The sequence below is a fragment of the Rhinolophus hipposideros genome (assembly GCF_964194185.1).
Source record: "Rhinolophus hipposideros genome assembly, chromosome: 1".
Lineage (NCBI taxonomy): Eukaryota > Metazoa > Chordata > Mammalia > Chiroptera > Rhinolophidae > Rhinolophus > Rhinolophus hipposideros.
The window spans coordinates 100,134,876-100,159,091 of NC_138047.1; the positions used below are offsets into that span (position 1 = coordinate 100,134,876).

General features: G+C 44.5%; 1 protein-coding gene across 5 annotated transcripts in view; it reads left to right on the plus strand.

The window, feature by feature from the left end:
* FAM184B (family with sequence similarity 184 member B) overlaps positions 1-24,216 on the plus strand; it is a gene marked incomplete at its 5' end in the record, with an annotated part of 96,630 nt that overhangs the window by 59,662 nt on the left and 12,752 nt on the right. For 3 of the 5 annotated variants that reach the window (XM_081045926.1, XM_081045924.1, XM_081045925.1), the window contains 5 exons: positions 2,215-2,322; positions 10,206-10,312; positions 17,028-17,157; positions 17,970-18,182; positions 22,892-23,045. In XM_081045926.1, the coding sequence (XP_080902052.1) occupies positions 2,215-2,322; positions 10,206-10,312; positions 17,028-17,157; positions 17,970-18,182; positions 22,892-23,045 (712 nt within the window). The remainder of the gene's footprint in view (positions 1-2,214; positions 2,323-10,205; positions 10,313-17,027; positions 17,158-17,969; positions 18,183-22,891; positions 23,046-24,216) is intronic. The other 2 variants (XM_081045927.1, XM_081045928.1) reach the window with 1 other exon arrangement.

The window sequence follows — 24,216 nt, forward strand, 5'->3', positions numbered from 1 at the left end:
TGTTGAGCTATATTGTCAATCTTCATATTGGATCTGGACCACTCTGCTCTGCAGAGCTTAGAGAGACGTCACATCCAAGTGTGGGACCAGCCCAGGTGCACTTCTGACAGGGGACACCTGGGTCGTCACCTGACTATTTCTCTGAATTCCTCTTAGAACCCCTCTTTTTAAAAATAGAAATGGCGAACCTTTGTTGAGCATTCACTCTAGTTAAGATACTGTCTAAGAAGTTGACACGTATTAACTCTTAATCCTTACAACCACTGTACAAGGTAGGTACTATTATCACCTCTGGTGACAAATGAGGAAACTAAGGCACAGAGAAGGTACATCACTTTCTCAAAGTCACACGGGTAACAAGTAATGGATCTGGGATTTGACCCGGTGATAGGGCTCTAAAGACCCCACTGTTAACCGCTGTGCTACCTGTCTCCAGTGCAGTGTGCTGCCCTTGGGTGACTGCGGATCATTCAGACTCTGAGTGTTTACAGATGGCTGGACGTGAACCAGATGTTGACCATGGACGGAGTGCCTCAGGCTTACTCTTCATCCTCCATTTTTCTTACCACCTTAATGGTATCATTGTCTATCCACCCACTTAGCAGAGCTAGAAATGGGAGAATCACCCTTGACAACATCCATGTCTCCTGCTCTCACCCAAGTCCCTGCTCTGCCCCACCATCACATCCAAGCAATTGCCGAGTCCCGCAGGTGCTACCACTTAAGCTTCTGGGTCCTCTTCCCTCTCTTTACACCATTGCCTTGGTCAAGCCCCTCAGAATGGCTCACCTACACTCTTTTATTTTTAACCTGCTTCTAGATGTTACATGACTCATTTAAATATTTCATAAGCCTTAGCAAGATGCAATATAGGTAGTTTCATAATCTTTAAATATGTCTTATGAATATTTAAATACATAAATATTCATTATGTAAAGCCAAGAAGACATTCTGATAGCTTTGTCATTCTTCTGTGATGTTCTCAGGAGTCTTACAAGAAAGAGCATTGTCCTGTATCTCTCTGTCTCTACATTCTCCCTAGGCCAGCTAATTCCAGGACTAGTGTTCTAAAACCCAAATCTGCTTAAGGTCCCACTCCTCCTTCCCTAAAATCTTTAATTCTCTTGCCCCCCACACACACACAATTTGGGCCCAATCTAACTCACCATCATTATTCCCCAAGACTCTGCCCCCTCCTCTCTAGTCCTTTATACTGGACCTTGTACATACACACACAGAGCCTTCCTTTGGTCCTCACACACACACTATTCTTCCTCCATCATTGCACCGGATATTCCTGCTGCCTGTAATGCCTTCTCTTACCCTGTCACTGATGGACTCCTATTCATCCTTCAGTACCCCTAAAGGTGCCTTGGACTCCTCTGAGCAGAGTTTATTGTTGTAAGTTCCTTGTAATAGTACCTACCTCATAATAATGATATAAGGATTAAAAGAACTGATACTATAAAATATTTAGGTCCATGCCTGGCACAGACCAAACACACCATTAATGGTGCTGTTATATTGTACGTTTGACTACTGAATGTTGCTGTGATTATAAATATGTGTCTGTTTCCTCCATCATATGACAGCTTTTTGAAGGCAGGGACCATATCTTATTATCTTACCATCTTGCTTTCACTCTTTCCCTTTCCCTTCCTTCCCACGGTGCCTAAGGAGTATTAGGTTTTCTACAAAGATTTATTAGCATTGTCTGAGTTTCCTATATGATTACTGGCCTTCTTCTTCTCAAAGTCTAGAGCAGGTAAGCCAGTAGTTTGATTGACACTCTACAATTACTTGGTTAATAATAATTATCATAATTAAGGCTTTGCAATTCAATCGCACCTTCTAGCCACTCTTCTCTCATATTATCTGTATAATTCTTAAATATTGTTCCTTTTCTTTACCAATTCACTTTTTAAAAAAAGAAATCGTGTGAAATGGTGTGCAAGCCAATGAAAACCACCCTACACCTCTAAGCAGATAGATGTATGTAAGTAATTTAGAGACAGTGTGGCATACGGTAAACTTGCCAGTCTCATCTTTTGGAAAGACTAAGCAACTAGCTAATTAGAAATGGCCTTCCTAGAAGTACGTTTGGAATCAGTGTAATGGGGCACTGTCCCTAGAACTGACTGACCCAAATTGATGACCCCATCCAGGAGACAGGGCTTTGTTTTACTGCCAAGCGTTTCTATTCTTCTGTTTCAGGTTTTAAGGCTGGAAGAATTTATCCAACAGAATAAGGTGCATTCCCGAAGAGGTGAGGAAAGGACTCAGGAATTAGACTGTCAGCATTGCAGCATTTCAGAGACCCAGGTAACCTTTATCTCTTTCTTCTTTAATTAAGGATATTTCTCTTCTCTGTTGTAGCACTTTGGCTTCCCCAGTGACATACACCGCCATGAAAAGGCTTTTTTATTTCCCCTTTCAGAGCTGCCAAAATGCCTGGGAAAAAAAAATCACCACGAAATCTATTTGCAAAAACCACAAAGAAAATAGAGTTCTGAGTAATTACCCACATGATTTGAGAAAAGAACAAGGTTTGTCAGATGAAGCATTTCTTCCTCTCAGAGCAGCCTGTCTGACAGATAAAGGGGCAGTTGATTGGGGGGGTGGGGAGGGCGCGTTTTATTCTGCTCAGCATAAAGTATAACAGTAATAATAATGCCCCCTTGCCACAGCCGCCCTCCACGTGTGTGATACCAGTTACTCCCATACCTAGTCCTCCCGCCGGACCTGCCCTTTTAGGGATGCTGTTGCTAAAACTAATTTAGAAATTAGTTCCTGTTTGTCTCCCTGACTGGCTGCTTGTAGGCTGTATAATCTTCCTAGATTTGTCGTAATGAACTACCACATATTCGGTGGCTTAAACCATAGAAATGTATTGTCTCACACAGTTTTAGAGTCTAGAAGTCCAAAATCAAGGTGTCTGCAGGGTTTGTTCTTTCTGGAGGCTCTGAGGGAGATTCTGTTCCATGCTTTTCCCTCACTGAGCTGGATTTCTAGAGAGAAGTAGGGGCCCCTCCTCGTCTGTAGAGTTGCAGGAGGAACTTCAGTGACTATCATTTCCATGTGATTCAACTCAATATGCAAGTTATCCCTCCATTCCATAGCCATTTGTGGGATCCTAGGATATGCCAGCCTCTGAGCTAGATGTTAGAGGGGAGAAATATGCAGAAACAAATAGCTTTAAAATGATGTGGACATTTAGTAATAGAATTAAACATCTGGCACTGTGTTTTCTGTGCGGTAACTATTATGCACTTTGCAGGTATAGTTTGTTCTTTTAAATTAAGTTTTCTTTTCAAATAGGTAATTCACTTTCATGGCACAGAATTCAAAAGGTATAAAAGTGATACAGTGGAAAGCATGTCCCCTCTCCTAGGTTCCCTGTATATTTGTTTTGTTTTGTTTTTATTTCTTCTTGTATATCCTTTCAGAGTCATACCGTGCATATGCGGACGTTTCTCCCACAAATGATAGCGTACTCTCCTGCACTCAGTTTTTTTCTAACTTAAATTTTTATAGCTTGGAGGTTGTAATACATCAGTACACTTCCATATCAACTTTTTTCTTTAAAGAACAACTGTCTAGTGTTTCCTTGAACAGAAGAAACTATAATATAGTTCACCTCCCCTTATGATGGATATTTAGGTCGTTCCTAATTTTTCACTGTTAAGGTAATACTTCAGTGAGAATAGATAACACAGAACTGTAGACGGATATAGCGCAGTGCAGTAGTTAAGCGAGCTCACCCCTGAGCCAGACGTCTGGGTTCTTACTGGCTGGAGAGTTTTGGGCAGATGATTTGAAGTCTCCTTGCTTTACCTCCGACACTTTTGTGACGACTAAATGAATTACTGGATGTGCATTGTTGGAAACGGTACCTAGGACGTATAAATGCTCAATAGGTGCTCATTCTTTCAGTTGTAGAACTTGGTGGATCCAATGGAGTGTGCGTTTTTACCTTTGATAGATGTGCCACTGTGCCTTTGGCTGCGGTGGTTCCAATGCACACGCCCACCAGCAACAGAGGCGAATGAATGCCTGTTGCCCTGCAGCCTTACCAACACAAAACAGGGAGTAACAAAACTTCCTGAACTTGGCCAGTCAGAGGAAATGTGTAATTGAGTTCACATACTTTTGGCAAGCCAAGTGTATGCCAGCCCACTGAGCCAACACTTTGCCTCGGCCCTGGAGATACAAAGTCCTAGAGACGTCCCCAGAATGGTCTAGGTGACATGTGAACAACCCTCTGCATGGCGGGGACACCTGCAACAACACCAGAGGCTGCCAGGCACAGATGGCCCTTCACAGAGGAGGCTTAGCGGGGCTTGAATGATCCATAGCTGATCTGGAGGTGGAAACGACGATGCCAGAACAGGACGTGAAACGACAACTCCCTGGTGACGTTCTTGCCGGGCAGGGGGCTATAAAACTGAAGTTTGTTCTAGACTCAGGCCCTCAGCAGTTGTGCCAAAGCTTTCCAGTGAGTCAAAAGAGATATAAATAATAACACCAACTGAAAGCAGACGTCTCACTCCACTCTCAGGACACGCAGAGGGATGGTTGCCAAACCTGGGTGTGGCTCTGTCCCCACCAAAGTCAGCTGGGACTTGACTGAACTTTTTGTCCTGGTTTCTCATGTCTGTTCTCCTTGATTCTCTCAGAGTTATAGTTTTTATTCTTTGGTTTCCGAAAGCCATTTCAGTTGTGGTAATGCTGAAGGGAAGCTTTCTTTCTGGAAGACTCCTCTGGTGCTTGGGTCAGAGTGAACTGGGCGCAGAGAAGGGTTGACGTTTTCACAGAGTCCCCTGCCTGCACCCACTCTAGAAGAATAAGGAGTCATTTGTGGTAATTATTATTCAAGTCACTTTGTGTCACCAAGGATATGAGTGTTGTCACCACAGAGGACATGTGGCTGGATGCAGGGTGAGTGAGGCCCAGTCCTGGTCCTAGGAGAGCTCTGTTTCGAATGGGGCATATTAATATTTACTTAAGTAACAACCTGGTATGCTAAGTGCTGTAATAACGGCAGGAAGATCCGTGTGCAGCCAACACAGGAGAGGGAATCCAGGAATTACACAGAGGACTGCCATCTGCTGACACCTGCCTGGATGCTGAAGTTGCACGTGACTTCACCAGGAAGGGGCATGGCAGGGGGAAGGAGCATGTGAAGGGCCCCGAGGCGAAATCCCTGGGACCAGGGTCAAGGGAGACGAGGGACACCGAGAAACTCTCCCAGGTCTGAGAAGTGTCCCCTGCTCACGGGAGGCCCTGAGTGGCTTGCTGGGCAGCAGTCACCCTGTACCGTACCTGGAGGATCATATGAATCGGAGTGTGTCAGCTGTCCTGGGGGCTACCAAATAATCACTAAGTCCTTAAGCAACTGTGATGTCCTGAGCATCCTCGGGCCATTAGGGGCTGCCACCCTCCCTCCATCTGATGTGAGTTGAGGGGTCTGGCTCCATCCAGCATGGACCCAGGCAGGCTGCCCTGGAGATCCACTCCATGGAGAGATTCCTGGCCAAGATGGGATGAAGTCTGCTGGAGCCTAGAAAGGCAGCACAGGGAGGGCGACAGCTCCAGTCTGAGGGTTAGGACATGGGTTCCACCCGAGCTTTACCCGACACCTGCGTGGGGGCCTCAGGCAAGTCCAAACACCTCTCCGAGAGCAGCTTCCTCGTGAGTCCTATGGCAAACACAGGTAAGGCCCTGACTATGTGCCAGGCACATAGTGCTTTACACACTCCCACAACTATCTAGGAGGCAAGTGTTATTATCCTTGTTTTTCAGAGAAGGAAACTGAGGCTCAAAGAGCAGCGCCAGGGCCCATGTTCTAACCGTGTTACTATACTGCTTCTCGTTAGTAAAAGGGCAGTGATAATCCGCACCCTCCATATCCCAGAGACTTGTGGTAATGAACGGAAGAAAGAATATGAAGGCACTTTCCAAAACTGTTACACATTCTATAAATGTGAGATGACTTTATAGTATCTATTACAGTCCCCTGTAATCATTTCAGCAAAACCCCATTGCATTAGGTGTTCTATTTTAGGAGGCACGTAATGCACCTTTGAAAGACTGTCAACTGAACTTGAGAATGACTTTGAATATTCCCTTCCAGGAGATTTTCTGGGTGTGGGTGTTCCTTTAAAATAGAAACAATCCAGAAGAGGTTAACTGCCTGGAAGATGAAAGATGAAGACCTAATGTGAACATAGGTTTAAAATAACCAGCCATTTGCTTGGGAGGAGTCAGGAGGAGGCTTTTGCGGTGGATGGTTGTAGAAGCAGCAGAACTATTTATTTTTCTGTGCACAATTTATACCCAGGTCACCTTAACACTGGAGAGAGAGAGCACTGGGCTGAACCTGAGAAAATGCCTGATTGGGAACCCAACGGTGTGTGAATTAGGGGCAGATAACTCAGGATACACGCAGAATGGCTCAGGGTTGGTCCTGGGAGGAACTCACGGGAATCCTAAGGAGATAAACAGGAAAAGGGCAGCTGGATCGTATATTCCATTTGGAACTCACAGAAGAGTGCACAGTTTAAATAAGTTTTGGTGGGCTTGAAAGTACTCTTTCAGCCAACTCTTGATCTTCATGGTCAAGTCCATTGGTGAAACATTCAAATGGCACACTAGCTCTTTTTGGATGGTGCACTTTGATCCAAAACGCCAGGTACATAAGGAGTAGGAGAGAGGAGAAGAATGTCTTTGTCAGTTACATGGCCTGTTGAGCCCCACCCCTGCTGAACCCTAAATTTGTTGAAATCAAGAACTATGTCTTTGAACCCCTGTGGTGAATATATTAAATAAATACCTTTTGGTTTAAAAAAAAAAAAAAAAAAAAAGAACTATGTCTTTTTCATCTTTATCCTTCCAGCACCTAACATACCTGCATGTGGCAGATGTTTAGCACTTCCTTTTACGTAAACTGATACGTGACATGACAACTGAATGAATGAAACTGAGGGTGCCATTTTGTGTCCAGTAGTTAAAAGGTTAGATTAGGAGCTCCATCAAAAATTCACCTTGGCTGTAGGGTGATTTGGAAGAACACTGGGGTCCTTCAGTTACTTTTGGGGAGTGGGGGGTTCATCTCCTTTCTAGGTAAGGGTGCCCATTTCTCTGGTGTCCAGGGGCTGGAAACAAGTGAATAGAAACAGACAGGATTGCTGAATTCACCTCCCTGTTGGTCACGGAAGCAGCTTTCATCTCTCCGGTTGATTTTGAGCATCTATTTTGCAGACACTTCTCAGCAGCACGTTTGTACAACAGCCTGAAATCACACCCAGTTAGGTCCTGATTCTGGCAGCTGAAGAGCAAGCCAACACGACCCAGCCAAGTGCCAGTGCAGTCACATGGCGTGACATGGATGGGAATCAGACGATCCAGGGGTCCAGCCCCTGTGCCACCCTCTGGTGGCCACGTGACCTGAGACAAGTCCTTGAATGCTTCCCATCTTAGATCCCCATCTGTGACACAAGGGCAGATGTGTCTTCCCTTGCCACCTCACAGAGTCATGGGCACCCATGAGTTAATGTATGGAAATAGACGAGAACTGCTGTAGTCAACCAGGTGCAGCATCAGCTATTTTAGCGTGTTTCATCCTCTCCTGTTTTTGGACTTCTGCCCAGGACGCCTTTAAATATGGTCGATAAAGTGGCCCAGCAATGACATCCTGCACATTCCCTTTCATGGTCTTCTCCGTGGCTCAGAGTCCATTTGAAAGCCTTTTTCATCTCTATAATAACTGTCAGGAGATCTTTGTCCATTATTCACGTTGCTTTAAATTCCTTCTCTCTTTTTCCTTGATCAGGCTTACCAGTAGTTTGATGTGTCTTTTCAAAAAGCCAGCTCTCAGAAGTATCCATCAGATCTACTTTTCTTCTATACCCTAAATTTTATCTTTCACATTTCTTTCCTCTGCTTCCTTCGGGTTTATTCTGTTACTCTTTTTCTAACTTCTTAAATTTTTTTTTAAGTGTTATTTATTTTAAGTGTGTTTTTCCAGGACCCATCAGCTCCAAGTCAAGTAGTTGTTTCAATCTAGTTGTGGAGGGCGCAGCTCACAGTGGCCCATGTGGGGATCAAACTGGTAACCTTGTTAAGAGCTTCATGCTCTAACCAACTGACCTAACCAGACACCCCTTAAATGTTTTTTAATAAATGTATTTAAGGCTATAAAGTTCCCACTAAGTGTGTATATCTTTAATTGTATTTCAGAGTTTTGAAGTTTATCTTGTTTTTTCTTTTACACCTACTTTTTGTTGCTTTCCAATTTTATTGCATTGTCATCAGATAACAAGATCTGTAGGATGTTACACTTTGAACTGTGTTGAGATTTGGTTTATAGCCTGCTGTGGGCTCAGTTTTTTTTTATGTTTCCTGTGTGATAGGGAAAAAAAGAACATATATTCTCAGTTTGGTCATTAAAGAACACATATTTGTTCTTTACACATACTGTTCATACAGAATCTGAGTTCTGTACTATATTCACTGTCTGACTTTGGGCAAGTTACGGATCCTCTCCTGCCTTGGTTTTACCACTTTTAAAATGAGATAATAATGCCCATCTCAGAATTGAGGGCCTGGCACACACTAGAGCCTGGCACATGCTAAGCACCATACAAATGCTAACAGCGACTGGTAGTCTTTTTTTTTTTAAGCTATTTAGGTTTAGCTTACTAATATCCAAATCTTCCATATCCTATCTCATTTTGTCCACCTGATTTGTCGGATTCTGAGAGTGTATATGAGTATTCAAATTTCCCTTTAGAATTATAAATCTGCCCATTTCTCACTACAATTCTAAACGTTTTGCCTTATGTTTTCAGGCTTTATTGTTAGCTGCCTACCGGTTCAGTATCAGAGTGTTTTAGTGAACAATTCCTTTTACCATGATAGATATCCATGCTGAACTTAGCCAGTTCATGTTTAAGGTGATTACTGGTACCATTTTGTTTTTGCCAGTGTATTTTGTGCTATTTGCCAAAATTCCCTTGTAACCTTCAATTTCCTTTTGAAACCAGGACCTAATTAACCTTAATCGTCATTTATGTGTTTATATTGTGGTATTATACTATCCTGATTTTGAGTCGTTGTTGTTCCACATTTATTATGTTATTTCCCCTGGATTATAGAGAACATGTATTTATAACTGTGTTTCACAAGCTGTTTTGCTTAGACTTAAACCCAGATATTTGTTTCTGGGTTTTATAGGAATCAGAGATCTCTGAGATACTTTTAATGCCCAAAATACCTGAAAATAGGAGGCAAAGATTGGCCTTTTATCCTCAGGTCCAATGGAGGTTGTAAGCTGGTCAGTGACATCACTTCTGAGAATGCACAGCCGTGAACCAAACTCACTGGGCCCTGCCACTCATGGTATGGCAACCAGCTGGAACAAAGAAATCTGTTCCTAGCCTATCCTATCATACTGTTTTCCATGGACAGTAGTTACCATGACAAGTAGAAAAAAAATAAAAATAAGAAAGTCTTTCTCACTCTCATATCTCTGTGCAAAAGAGAGAATGACATGAACAAGTCAATTTACAGAAAATTCGGAAGCCTCCTGGTTAACTCAGTTTCTGTATTCTCCTCCTACCACACTCCATTTTTCAGTGCTTCTTATCTTTCAGCAAGTTCCATGTTTTCTGGCCCTCTGTGATAAGGTGTAGCAGACTTCCACTTGTGAAATGGGTATAGTAATGGTAAGACCAGTGCTCATACTTGCTGACCCGTGCCTGTTGCTGGCACTGTCCTCTGATCCCCGCGACAGCCCGTGAAGTAGGCCCGACAAGGACCACTCTCTGTGGATAATACACAGACGGTATCACGAGGTGGATAAGCCTCCAGGCTGCAGAGTCAGATGCCTGATGGCATATCCCACTTCCACTACTCACGGATGGTGGGACCCTGGACAGCTACTGACTCTCTCCGTGCTTTAGTTTTGTCAGCCTGTGAAATGCTTGGTTGATGGGTAAAAAAAAACGATCCAAGGAGCTGATACAGCATCTCAGCCAAGCCCTGTGCTAGGCATTGAGTCGGCATAGGCCTCATCCTCGGCCTGCGAATTATGCTCCAGTAATAGATTGCTGGGGGCTCTTTCTCCTCTGCTCTCTGGTTTGATAAGCCACAGCTTGGGTCAGGGAACTGTACTTAGTCTCATCTTGCAACTGTTTCTGCCTTAGGATCCATGCTTGAAGATCAGTGAACCTTCTCAGACCCTGCCCAGAGGAGAAGAGGATCAAGATAAATTAGCAGTTGAAGAAGGAACCAGCAGCGATGAAGAAGAAAGGTACAGGAGGGCATGCGGACTTCTGAGGGCTCCAGTGAATGAGGACTCAGATTTGGAAGAATTCATTCATTCATTCATTCAGTCAGTCAGTGAGTCAGTGAAGACTTTCAAGTATTTATTGCTGCCCCTTCCATCATGCTTTGGAAGGGAACAGATAGGCCTTGAACATCTTCAGTACAGCTTTACATAAAATAGCTTATGTCATTGTCACACCAACCCAGACAGGCCATTTTCCAGATTAAGAACCTGAAACTCATAAAGGTTAGTAAACCTGACCAAAATTCAGACATGGATCGCCCCAAACCTCTGCTCCCTATTCTTCCAAGTGTTCTTTAACTAAAGGGAGACAAAGGAGCTTATCACCAAGGGGAAATCCCCCTTCTATATCACTTATATTAGTCAGCTTTTGCTGTTGTGACAAGCATTCCCAAAATATCGATGATTTTTAGCTCACAGGTCAGCTACCTTTATTGTTGGTTCTGCCAACCTCTGCTGGGCTTATATGAGCTTGGCTCCTGGTGTAGAGTGAGGTGTGATTGCTCTGTCCCAAACACGGGTAGAGTTCACGTCTACTCCACATGCCTTCTCCTTCTGGGACTGAGACTGAAAGATTAGCCCCTGTCTAGGGCACATTGTTGTCCTGGTAAAGGGAAGAAACTCAAAAGGCCTGATGGAAACAGACAATGCCTCTTAAAGCCTACACTCAGAACTGCACTCTCTCATTTCTATCCATATCCCACGGGCCAAAGCAAGTCACACGACCAAAACTGATATGACTGGAGAAGGCAGGGAAGGATATCTCTTCACATGTCTCAGTCGGCTCAGGCTGCTGTAACAAAATGCCACAGACCTGGTGGCCTGCACGGGGTCCTGAGAGATGACATGGAAGCCGTGCTTCCTCCATCTGGCAGCTTTCTAAGTAGTTCGGTGTCATAGTCCATGCAGTCTGCTTTACAAAATAACCATTGATTGGGTGGTTTATAAATAACAGAAATTTATTTCTCACAGCTCCAGAGGCAGGAAAGTTCAAGGTCAGGGTACTAGCAGATTCTGTGTCTGGTGAGGATTCGCTTTCTGGTTCATAAAGGCATATTTTCAGTGTGTCCTCACATGATGGAAGGGTCAAGGGAGCAGCCTAGGACCTCCTTTTTAAGGGCACTAATCCCATCCATGAGGGCTTCACTCTCTTGACCTAATCACTCTTTAAGACACCCAGCTCTTCATACTATTATAACGGGTAATAGGTTTCAACCTATGAATTGTGGGGGAACACAAACATTCAGACCATAGCATCGGAGAAGCAGGGCCTATACCCCTAAACCACATCCATGGCAGTGTCAGGCAGTCTACAGACACGTGAGCCCTCCAGCTAGCAATACGTCCGCAGCATCCCGCAGAGTCTGCCTCAGGATCTATGAAGCAAATAAGAACACCGGCTTGAAGAAGACAGACTCGGGAGTCAGGTCTCCACGTTAAATCCTGGTACTATTGCTTACCAGTGGCAGCCACAAACGTTATCCTATTTAGAACTCTCAGTTCCAGAGGGAAAGAAAGAATCTTTTTCCTGAAAATAGTGGCAGAAATTTCAAAGAGGTCTTTAGGGGCCCAGTTTGGATCCCATGTCCATCATTCAGGTTAAGAACGTGAAATGCTTTGATTGGCCAGGCATGTGTCACGTGGGGCCGGCTTTACCCAAACCCTGTGGACTAAACAAGATCACCATGGAAAGAGGAAAGACTTGCTGTCTTTTTCTCCTATGGTGGCTATATTGGTAACGGGGTGTCCTCAACTATAGAAGCAAAATAAGGAGATGGGGACTCCGGAGATTTCTCAACAGGGGTTTTGGTGAGAGTAGAAGAGCTAAGGGATGATGACGAGAGAATTGAAAGGTTCTCTGAGATGTACAGCCAGAATCTTCAGGACAGAAATGCAGTGGTTCCTTTGGGAGTGGGGAGGTTGCATATTCAATATTTACCCCCGTGAGGGACACTTATGAGGGATCTGGGCTTTTGGGCATGATGGTTCCAAGAATAAGGTGGCTTTTCCATTGGCTTTTTTTTTTTTTTTTTTTTTTTTTTACATTGGCTTTTGATTTAAGGTAGGGACGAGCAGGCCAGGACCAGTTTTAACAGACAGGGGTATGGGAAGTCAGGAGTGTCAGCTGTGGCTTGCTTTGTGATGGACGGCAGGGTGGGATTCGCTCCTTAGGATATAAAGGCATTTGGTGCAGCAGAATAGGGTCAGTGCAAATATTCTTAAAAAAACGAGCAAAATAAAAACATCTTCGGATACATAAAAGCTAGGGTAATTTTCACCAGCCAATGTGCAGTATGATAAATGCTAATAGAATTTATTCAAGCTGAAAGGAAGTTACACCCAATTTAAACTTAGATCTACAGGAGAAAGTAAAGAGTCTCAGAAGTGGTAAATATAAAAGACTACTGTTTCTCCTCTGAATTTTTCAAACAACATCAAAGTTCTTTAGAATAATAATAGTAGCAATAACATTGTATTATAATGCATGTAGTTAAACAATATGTGACCACACTAGCACAGAAGACAGGTGGGATTAATGAAATTAAACTTTATAAGGTATTTACATTTTACATGAGTAGGTACAATATTAAGACTACGTAGATTGTGATAAGTTAAGGATACAAATTGTAATCCACAGCGCAAAGTTAAACATTAATACAAAGAAAAGCTAAAAGAAAGAAATCCAATAAAAGAACTAAAATGGAATGCTTAAAAATATTTGTGAGGCAGGAAGGTAGAAAAGGAAGAACAGAAGAACAATAAGAGAAAAGATGGGCAAATAGAAAACAAATAACAAGATGTAGATGTAAGCGTAACCATTTCAATAATTACAATATAAATGAAACACACTCCATCTAAAAGAAAGAGATTGCCGGGATAAAAGACTACCTGGTCTCTATGAGAAACATTTAAATATAAAGACACTGTTGTGAGCTGAACTGTGTCCACTCAAAGTTGCATGGCGAGGCCCTAACCCCCACTACCTCAGAATCTGACTCTATTTAGAGATAGAGTCTTTCAAGATGTGATTGACTTAAAAAGGGGTCACAAGGGTGACTCTAATTCACCCTGACTGGTGTCCTTATACGAAGTAACACACAGTAACACACAGACAACACAGAGGGACAGCCATGTGAGGACACGGTGTGAAGGTGCCTATCTGCAAACGTCAAAAGAAGAGAGGCCTCAGAAGCAACCAAACCTACTGACACCTTGATCTTGGACTTCTAGCCTTCAGAATTATGAGAAAATAAATTTCTACTTTGTAAGCCACCCAGTCTGTGGTGTTTTGTTATGACAGTCCTAGTACAGGCACAGATAGGTTTGAAGATAAAAGGATGGAAAAAGATATAACATGCAAACATTAAATGTAAGGAAAATAATGTCGCTATAGTAATATCAAAGTAGACTTCAGAACATTGAATTTAATGAGGAATTAAAAAGGGATATTTCGTAATAGTAACAGGGTAAATTCATCTGGAAGACATAGCAATCATCAATGTGTATGACCTTCCCTGTTTCCCCGAAAATAAGACCTCGCTGGACAATCAGCTCTAATGCGTCTTTTGGAGCAAAAATTACTATAAGACCCGGTCTTATATATATTATATTATATTATATTATATTATATTATATTATATTATATTATATTATATTATATTATACCTGGTCTTATATTATAATAAAATAAGACCGGGTCTTATATTAATTTTTGCTCCAAAAGACACATTAGAGATGATTGTCCAGTGAGGTCTTATTTTCGGGGAAACATGGTAATAGCAGCATTAACATAATAAAGTAAATACTGAGAGACCTAAAGGCAGAAATCCACACTCATAGCTGGAGATTTTGACACCCTTTCCTGAGCATTCAACTAAAGGACTAGACATATCAGTAAGAATACAGAAGATGTGAACTACACTGTCAACTAACTTAATCTAATTGACATTTATAGACAATATCCTGAACAAGTTTTAGACAATATGCTTGAAAATTTTTTTCAAGACATGTAGAATATTCACCAATATGGACAAAATAAAAGGCAACAAAATAACTCTTTTTTTTTTTTTTAAAGATTTTATTGGGGAAGGGGAACAGGACTTTATTGGGGAACAGTGTGTACTTCCAGGATTTTGGGGGAACAGTGTGTACTTCCAGGATTTCAAGTCAAGTTGTTGTCCTTTCAGTCTTAGTTGTGGAGGGCGCAGCTCAGCTCTAGGTCCAGTTGCCGTTGGTAGTTGCAGGGGGCGCAGCCCACCATCCCTTGCAGGAGTCCAACTGCAACCTTGTGGTTGAGAGGACGCATTCCAATCAACTGAGCCATCTGGGAGCTCAGCGGCAGGAATTGAACCGGCAACCTTGTGGTTGAGAGCCCACTGGCCCATGTGGGAATTGAACCGGCAGCTGAACCGGCAACCTTGTGGTTGAGAGCCCACTGGCCCATGTGGGAATTGAACCGGCAGCCTTCGGAGTTAGGAGCATGGAGCTCTAACCGCCTGAGCCACCGGGCCAGCCCCAACAAAATAACTCTTGATGAATTTCAAAGATTGGAATATACTCTGAAATATACTCTGTGTTTTCTAGGATATTCCCTGACTACAAAGGAATTAAATTAGAACTCACAATAAACTATCAAGAAAATCTTCAAATATTTGGAAACTATACACTATACTTCTAAATACCCCACTGGTCAAAAAAATGAAATCACAGTGGAAATGAGAAAATATTTCAATTTCAATGATAACCAAAACATGACATATCTACTAACAATTGTCACCCTAATAAACTTTAATTTAAAAAAAGACATATCAAAATTTGTGGGATATAGTGAAAGAGGGAAATTTATAGCATTGATTACTTATATTTTTATAAAGAAAGTTTTAACATGAACTAAGTTTTCATCTTAAGAATATGTGTTCTACATCACAGTCATTAAGGAAATGCAATTTAAAAACCACAGTGAAATACCATTTTCCACCCATAGAATGACTAAAATTAAAAAGACTGAGGACATAAAATGTTGGCAGCAGTGTGGAGCAACTGGAACTCTCACCCATTGCCACTGAGAGTGTAGATGCTGCAATCATTTCGGAAAACTATTTGGTAGTTTCTTAAAAAGTTAAGCATATACCTGCCAGCAATTCCATCTTAGCTATTTAAGTGAAAGAAATGGAAACATATCGCCACAAAAATACTTGTACAAAAAGGTTTCTAGCAGCTTTAGTTATAATAGCCCAGAAATGTAAACCACTCAAATGTCTATTAGTAGGAAAATGGGTCCATAAATCATGGTATGTTCATATAATGAAACACTAATCAGCAATGAAAAGTAGGAACCACTGAACGTCTCAAAGACGTTCTATTGAGCACAAGAAGTCTGACACAGAAGAATCCATACCACGTACCTCTGTTTGTACGGTGCTTACGATCAGGCAAAATAATCTATGGTGTTGGAAATCAAAGCACTGGCTGCCTGTGGGAGGTGGATTATTGGGAAGAGGGTACAAGGGGTGTTTGTGGATAGTGAAAATGTTTTATATTTTGATTGGGGTGTTGGTTTTACAGTTGTATACATTTGTCAAAACTCTTTGAATTGTACACTTAAGATCTGTGCATTTCAGTATATGTAAATTTTTCCTCAATGAAACATTTTTAAGATAATAACTGAGCCCCAGGAGGAAGTCAAGTCCCCTCCCCAGGGGCCAGCAGGGAGAACTTATGTGTTTCCCACTTCCAGCCTGGTAGTGTCACTTGTCACTCTTGCTCCAGGCTGCTTCTCTGTCGATCACCTCTGGCTGTCTCCTGACTCTTGGTGTGTTTCAGACCCAGGTATCTTCTGTCTGTTTCTCCGTAAAGGTGGTTGTGTTTAGCACATCTTCAAAAAGCTTAAGGATAACCTAAGAGAATTAGAATGCAGAAAAAGAAACCGTCTCTCTTTATTAAATGTTTGGTTAGTTCTTTACATTTTTCTTACTTTGTGCCAAACCAGAGTCCCTCTTCTCATGGACTTTCTTCACCATCCAGGGCCCAACTCCCTAACCTCTGCTCTCTGGCCAGAGGAAGTAACACATCCCTCACATCCCAATAATCTCTGCAAAGATACCCATGCTGTGGCATCCTATTACATTGTTAAGGAGGATAAATACTTACCATACCCAGTCTCACCTAATTACATTTGAATTTCTCTGCTGCTTCAAAAGCTCAGAGTTGAGTACTGGAAGATTCTCAATTAGTAGGACAATGGATCGACAAACCATGGTATATTCATGTAATGAAACAAGTGTAAAGTACTGGATTCAAGTAAAGCATTTTTGTTGGGCCTTTTTTTGTTCATATGCAGGAAGAGTTGTGAAATGAGACCATAGAGACTGCTGGGGCCCAAAAGGACCCCCTATAAGTAACTCTCAGCTCAGTCATCCTGACAGTCTATCATCATTTATTAAGCACCCACTAAAATAGATACCGGGCAGTTCTGGCTGTATCCCCATTGCATCCCAAGTGCTGTAACACTTAGAATTTGTATGTCAAGTTGTTTTGTAAATCCAAGGAAGATGGTTCTCACTCCACTAAGTGCCAGGGGAGCTCCCTCCTCCAGCCCGAGTGGAGGAGGTGTTCTCAGGGCGGTAGTGTCATTTCTAGCCGAGGGTCTTTTGTGATTTGGGCCTCCATATCTTCAAAGGATCAAAGTGACCCACGAGGAAGGAGGTGATGGACAATCTCCACTGGACTCTTTGCTGAAGGAGAAGTTACCAGAAATCCAGTGTTTGCAGGAGGACTGGCAGAGTCAGAAGGCCAGATTGCAAGCCCAGGTAGGAGGACAGCCGTGGGGGGGGGGGGGTGCCCTCCTGCTGAGTGAGACCCTGGCTCCTCCTGGTCTGTACAGTCAACCTTGGACATGTACACAGGGCCTGACTCACGTCTAAGCTGGGGAGTGCAGTCCAGGTCCAGGGCAAGGTGGGATTCTGGTTCTATTTATTCATTCCCTCCACACCTGCCGTGGCCCAGGAGCACTTAGTATAAGCCAGGCACTCCTCTGGCTGCTTGGGGTACGTCCATGAACAAAGCAGACAAAAATCTTGCATTAAAGTGCCGATGTTTTAGCAAAGGAGGTGGGCACAGACCATAAATTCTAGACATAAGAAATAAGCAAAGCACATAGTATATGAGAAGATGATGAGGGCTTCAGGAAAAAGAAAAAGGAGAGCAGGGTAAAGGGGGTTGGGAGGCTGGTGCTGATGGAATGGGTATAATACGAAAGGGGCTAGTGGGGTCGGAGCTTCAGTAAGAAAGCAAGACTTGAACAAGCACCTGGGTGGTGTGAGGGAGGCCATGTTGCTCCCTGGAGATACTCAGGTGCCCTCTTTATTTCTTCCGGATGGTGTGTATCCTAGCCTTTCTTCTCCTCTTGCTCAGCATTTGTGGCTCTAGCTGAGGAGTCCCCAGGAGGACTCGCCATCCCCAGGTTCTTCAAGCTTGAGGTTTCCCCGCCTTTCAGCATTCCCACAGATAGGGGAGGCTTGGCTGGGTTGAGGAAACATTCAGAAAGCTTGTATTCTTCAAGGAAATCCCGGGAAAGAGAAGGGCAAGGGCCCAGCTGAAGGCAGGCTGCCCTGGGGGGCAGGTCTCGCAAATGCAGCAGGCTCTGGAGCGGTGCGCCAGCAACTACAGGGCAGACCTGCAGGAGCTCAAGCGGCTCTCCGACCACGAAAGGGAGAAGCTGCAGTGCGAGCTCCAGGAGACCAGGCAGCAGAACCAGGCTGCGAAAGCCCAGCTCGAGGCTTCCCACCAGCGAGCCCTGCGCGTGCTTGAGAAGGCCAAAAATCAGGAAGTCAAGGTGAGGGTGCTCATTACGGAGTCCTCTCTCGACTGAGCGCTTGCCAGCCTTTCATACATTATCTCCAATTCCTACAGTAGTCGTATACCAGGTCATTATTATCATATTTTTCCAGATGAGGAAAGAGGCTCAGAGATTTAGCTCGGGGTCACACAGCTAGGAAGTGGCGCAGCACAGATTCAGACTTAGTCTGTTGGGTTTCTTTTATTTTTTTTCCCCATCTTCCACCTCCCCCCACCACTCCAGTTCAAGCCGTTGTTTCTCTAGTTGTGTGTAGGACCCAACTCCCTGGCCCATGCTGGTATTATGTCGGTCGCCAGCTGTCTGTCACGGCAGCTGGCTGCTCACGATGGCTGCTGCCCACTCACGTTGGCCACCGGCCACTCACATTGGCCACCGGCCGTTCCTGGCAGTACCCGGTAGCCTGCGGCAGCACACGGCATCCTATGCTGACCTCTGGCTGCTCACAGCAGCCCAGCTCCAGGGAGAGCCGTTGTTCACAATCTTAGCTGTAGAGGGTGCAGCTCACTGGCCCATGTGGGAATCCAACCAGCCACCTCAGCGTTAGGAGCACGGTGCTCCAACCACCTGAGCCACTGGGCCAGCACCTGTTGGGTTTCTTGTACTGCTTCTCCCTATCTGCATGTGACCTTGATCATGTAAGAACAACTTTCCTGACATGTCCTGCATGATGCATGCTGCGAAGTCAGGCTCAGCCCAACAGCTAAAGAGGGGAAGGGCAGCCCAGAGTTGAGAAAGACCAGCTCAGCAGAAAAGACCTTCCCAAAGGCTTAGAAAGCTGTGATGAGGAAGTCAGGCCCACGACAATCTATCTCCTTCCACCTTCTATTTTCTCACAAGACCTTCGCTCCCTGCTCTCTCAGGAGATTCTTACTATGACTGCCACCAATAACATGCTGTTCCTGTCACAACAGTCATCATACTCTAACTAATTACTTCTTTATACAAGCAAATCTACCAAACTGGAACCCCCTTGAGGCCAGGAACCATCTCTACTTCTTCATCACCGAATCCTCTCCCAGCTCATAGTAGCTACTTAGTCAAGGGCCTCACTGAATTACTCAGAGTCTCTGTGGCTTATTGTATCCAGGTCGATATCTAACAAATAGGAGTTCTAGGGAGAGATCATGGAGGAGAGGATATTTTCAAAGAAATATAACAGAATGAAGTTCCTAGAACTAAATGAGAAAAAGCCCCTACCAAGACTCGTCTTGAAATTTCAGAACACCAGAGAAACAGAAGGAATTCTAAAAGCTCCCACGGAGGAAAAACGATACCAGACACAAAGTACTTGAATCAGAATGCCATCACACATCTCAACAGCAGTACGGGAAGCGAAAAGACAATGAAACAACTCTGAGCAGTTCAATTAAAACGATTAATAAGCGTGAGAATTGAATTAAAAGCCATCAGATGGGTGAGATATTAGGAAATGTACCTCCTGTTATCATTTTACTGCCTGTCAGCTCCCAACTCCCCCTTCAGTGCCTGCTCTGCGATAATGATATATTAATAGTTCCTTTAAGCATTTCTCCCTTACAAATGTTAAGCTTTGTCAGTAGAGGGCGCTAGAGGAGGTAGGAGGCTTCTCTTCCTGGTGCTGGCAGCTGCGTTCCTGGTGCTGGCAGCTGCGTTTCTGCTTTGTTTCTGGCTTCTGTTGCACATTTGAGCAGTGGTATAAGCTCCAATGACCTCAGAGTCCTGACCCAGACCCGGTGACTACCTGAGGTGGACCCACACAGTCCAGCCCTCATGCTCTGACTCTCTGGGATCCTACCTTTTGGCCACTGTTGCCTGCTCCCTAGATGTGTGTTTCCTGCAGCCCTCCCAAGGCAAACACTGTCTGCTTTGGCCCTCATGCTTGCACAGGTGCCCCATTCCCTCTGAGCACCCGCGCACCTCTGGCTCACCTGTAGTCTGGAGGGTTCCTGCTTCACCAGTAACTGGATCGACTCCGGCCTGGGCAACCAGCCATCTACTCCACCAGTGAGCTGCCGCCTCTGATAAAAATGTTACCAGTTGGAGTTCCCTGAGTCTTGCAGTAAGTGCAAGAGGAGGAAATTCTGGAGAGTTTTAAAAGTGAGACTTTCCTGTCTTACTGAATAAACTCACCGCTGGATGATTGAGTTTCCCTTTCTTCCCATTTGCTGGGGAGCATCCAGGCAAGGTGCTGCCATATTCAGTTAGCTGTCTGGAGCTCAGGGATGGCTGTGTGATCTAACGGGAGCCGCATACATTTGGTGAAGTTCCATTTCTCTTTGTTCCCAGAGGTTGCATGAGGGAGTGGAAAAAGTTTATGCCCTGGACATCACAGTGCATGGGTTACCATCCTACCTCCACCATTACCTGTCTTCAGTCAGGTCACTTCACCTTTCTGAGCTCGTTTCCTCTTCTCTTGCAAAACAAAAACACAAAAAAAACCCAGAAATTGTATGTTTCCTATGGCTGCTGTGACAAATTACCGCAAACTTGGTGGCTTAACACAACACGGTTATTATCCTACAGATCTGGAGGTCAGGAGTCCTAAAATCAAGGTGCTGGCAGAGCTGTTTTCCTTCCTAAAGTTCAAGGGAGAACCGTTTTCTTGCTTTTTCCAGGTTGTGGAAGCTGCCTGCATTCCTTCCTGCATCTTCAAAGCCAACGGTATAGCATACAGCACCTTCAAATCAATCTGTCTCTCTCTCTCTCTCCCTCCCTCTCTCTCTCCCTCCCTCTCTCCCTCCCTCCCTCCCTCCCTCCCTCCCTCCCTCCCTCCCTCCCTCCCTTCCTCTCTCTCTCTCTCTCTCTCTCTCTCTCTCTCTCTCTCCTTCCCCCATTGGGAGCACTTGTAAGGGCAGTCTCCACATTTCAGTCTCTTCCTGAAAGTCAATGGGACATTAACCCCTTGGTGCCCTACGTCCCTGCGTGGTACTCATGATGTTACTGCGGAACAAAGTCCCAGCACAGGTTCAGATAGAGTAACACAGTTTTATTTGGGAACCAATGTCCCTCCAGAGGCCAATGCTCTGGTAAGCACAGAAGGTTATACAGAGTAGAATAGAATTTAATAATGAACCAAGTCCTAGAGTCAATCGGGATGGAGAAGATGGGCCGGCCCGGTGGCTCAGGCGGTTAGAGCTCCATGCTCCTAACTCCGAAGGCTGCCGGTGGTTCGATTCCCACATGGGCCAGTGGGCTCTCAACCAAAAAAAAAAAAAAAAAAAAAAAGGGGATGGAGAAGATTCCTCATCCGGGAGAGATGACTGGGCCCACGACAGGTCAGAGGCGAGCTGGTCTTGCAAGGAAGAACTTCGGAGAGTCCCGGAGTATGGTAGCTTGCCCCTCGCAGAGGGTCTTAGCCGTAGCGCCCAGTCAGACCACTCATGGCACTGCTCTGGAGTTCTGCTTTTATCCTCTTTTCCTTGGATGTGTTTACCTCTTAGGTGATCACCAGAAGTTGTTTGCCAGGAGTTGTTTACCTCGTAGGTGATAACCAGAAGTTGTTTTGGTGATTGTGTTTATCACTCAATTTTCTTATGCTCAGTTTCACACATAAACATAAACATGTTTACTTTCATTTCACTCTTATCAGTCTCACACATGTGTGGCCATAGTCCTGTCCCTACTAGTAAACAACTTGTTTTGCACACCTCAATCCATATATATATTATATATGCTCTATACACCCTCTCCCCCCCACCAACCCCCCCTTTCATCCCTCCTTGGATCCCTCCCTCTCTCCTCTGCTTCCATCACCACATCTCATTCTCTGACTGGCTCTCCTGCCTCCCTCTTATAAAGACCCTTGTGATTACGTTGGGCCCACCCAGATAATTCAGGATAATATCCCATCTCAAGATCCTAACTTAATGATACCTGCAGAGCCCGTTTTACTGTGTAACATATTCACAGGTCCCAGGGATTCAGACATGGACACCTTTGGGGGTCATTACTGTGCCTGCCACAGAAACCACCTTGAGCTAGCTTAGGCATGAAGAGGTTTCTATTAAAGGTTAACAGCTATCCATAGAACTTGTTTTCAGTGTTTGACTAGGCTTTCAGTGCATGAATGTTTGTTGAATGAAAGAATGAATGAATGAGCATATAAATGAACCCAAGGGCAGAGACCCAGCTAGTTTTTATGGCCAGATTAGACCAGGGATTCAGAAAGATGTAGGGACCCCTCCTTCCGTCATTTCTGCTCTGCTTTGTACATCAGCCCTAGGCTGTCTTCACAGGCAGCTCCCTCTGCCGCTGTGGACTAGATGCAGGTGTAAGATGCTCACCTCACTGCTCCCGAGTGTGTTAAATTGGAGCCATCCTAGTCAGTGTTTCTCTCCCTCCCTCCCTCCCTCCCTCCCTCCTTCCCTCCCTCCCTCCCTCCTTCTCTCTCTCCTTCTCTCTCTCTCTCTCTCTCTCTCTCTCTCTCTCTCTCTCTCTCTCTCTCTTCCCACCTCCTAACACCAAATTCCCAATGATTGGCCCAGCTTGGAATACGTGTCCGCTCTGGTCCCATCAGCTGTGGACCAGGGTTAGGTTCACATGGTACAAAATGGCTGCTGTGACCAGGCCATTGCCGTCATCCCATTCCCTGTAGTCTTGCAAGCCCTCCACTGGGGCCTCAGCACAGCAGAGGAGCTTGGCAGAGGGGACAGGTCTTCCCCTCTGTGCCCACTTTCATGCCTCCTTCCTCCCACTTTTGCCCACAGGCCACAGAGGAGCGCTTGAAGAAGGAATCCAGCCACAGCCTGCAGATCCAGCACCAGGCACACCGGCTGGAGCTCCAGGTCTTGGAGGAAAAGGCCCGGCAAGAGCTCCAGGGGGAGCAGGAGAGGCTGCAGGCTCAGCACGCTCTGCTGCTAGGTATGCACGTGGCCATGCACCCAGCAGGGAACCAGGGGTGGCCTGGGGCCCAGGGCTCTGGAGTCACACAGGCCAGGGTGACTAGCCTATCTTTGCCACCAACTAGCTGTGACACTTGGGGCGAGTCACTCTCAGCCTCATTTTCCATTTGTATGAAATGGAGTTACAAATTGCCTCTACCTCATAGAGTGTTGTGTGGATTTGATGAGACATTAAATATAAAATACCTAGCATGTACAATGAGCCCAGTGAGTGTAATTATCTTATCATCATCACCATCATCATCATCATTACTGAGCATAACCCAGATCTCTGAGCCCTTCATAAGAGTTTCATGGGATTGCTTCAACCTCTCATTTCCATTCTGAAGATCACTGCAAGTTTGAGGGACTCGGGTCTCCAGGCTCCTGCATGTTCTCAGCTTCCTTTGCCTGCCCCATTATCCCCAGCGTGAAACTCACCTTCTCTTTAGTTTCCACATTAAAAATTAATCACATAAAGCATTCTGTAAATTACCAGAGTTAGTGAAGATCTCCAGAGCCAAATTGCCTTGGCTCGAAGCTCTGCTCCAACAGTCACTAGCTGTGTGACCTTGGGCAAGTTGCCTAACTGACCTGTGCCTCAGTTGCTCGTCTGTAAAATGGGAATAACAGTATCCACCTCATTGGGCTGTTATTAGAATTATGTGAATAAATACATGGGAGTGCTTAGAACAGAGCCTGGTATGCAGGCTATGTAAATATTCACTGATATTATTACTGACTATTCCAACATCACGTCACTGACTCTCAGGGGCCTCTCTCCATTTTTGTAAATCATGTTTCTCCCTCATTTTCGGCTTTCTCTCACTGAAGAACAAGATAGATGCTTTTCTTTGTTTCATGCCTATCATTAAAGACCATATTTGCCTACTGAATATTTTTTCAATCCCAGACAGAGCTCTCCTTAAGAGAAATCTGAAGAAGTGCATTTTCTGTACCTGCTTAAGTGAATAAGATCTACCTGCTGCTTGGTTGAGTTTTCATTAGACAGTGTGTCCTCCTGGAGGAAGTGATGTAGGGAACAGGAAGGAGAAGGAGAGTCCCACAGATTTCCTGGTTAGCAGCTACCCTGGAATTGAGGTGACCATGTTGGAAATGCTACTAAAGTTAGCAGAGTCTAAAGAAGATGA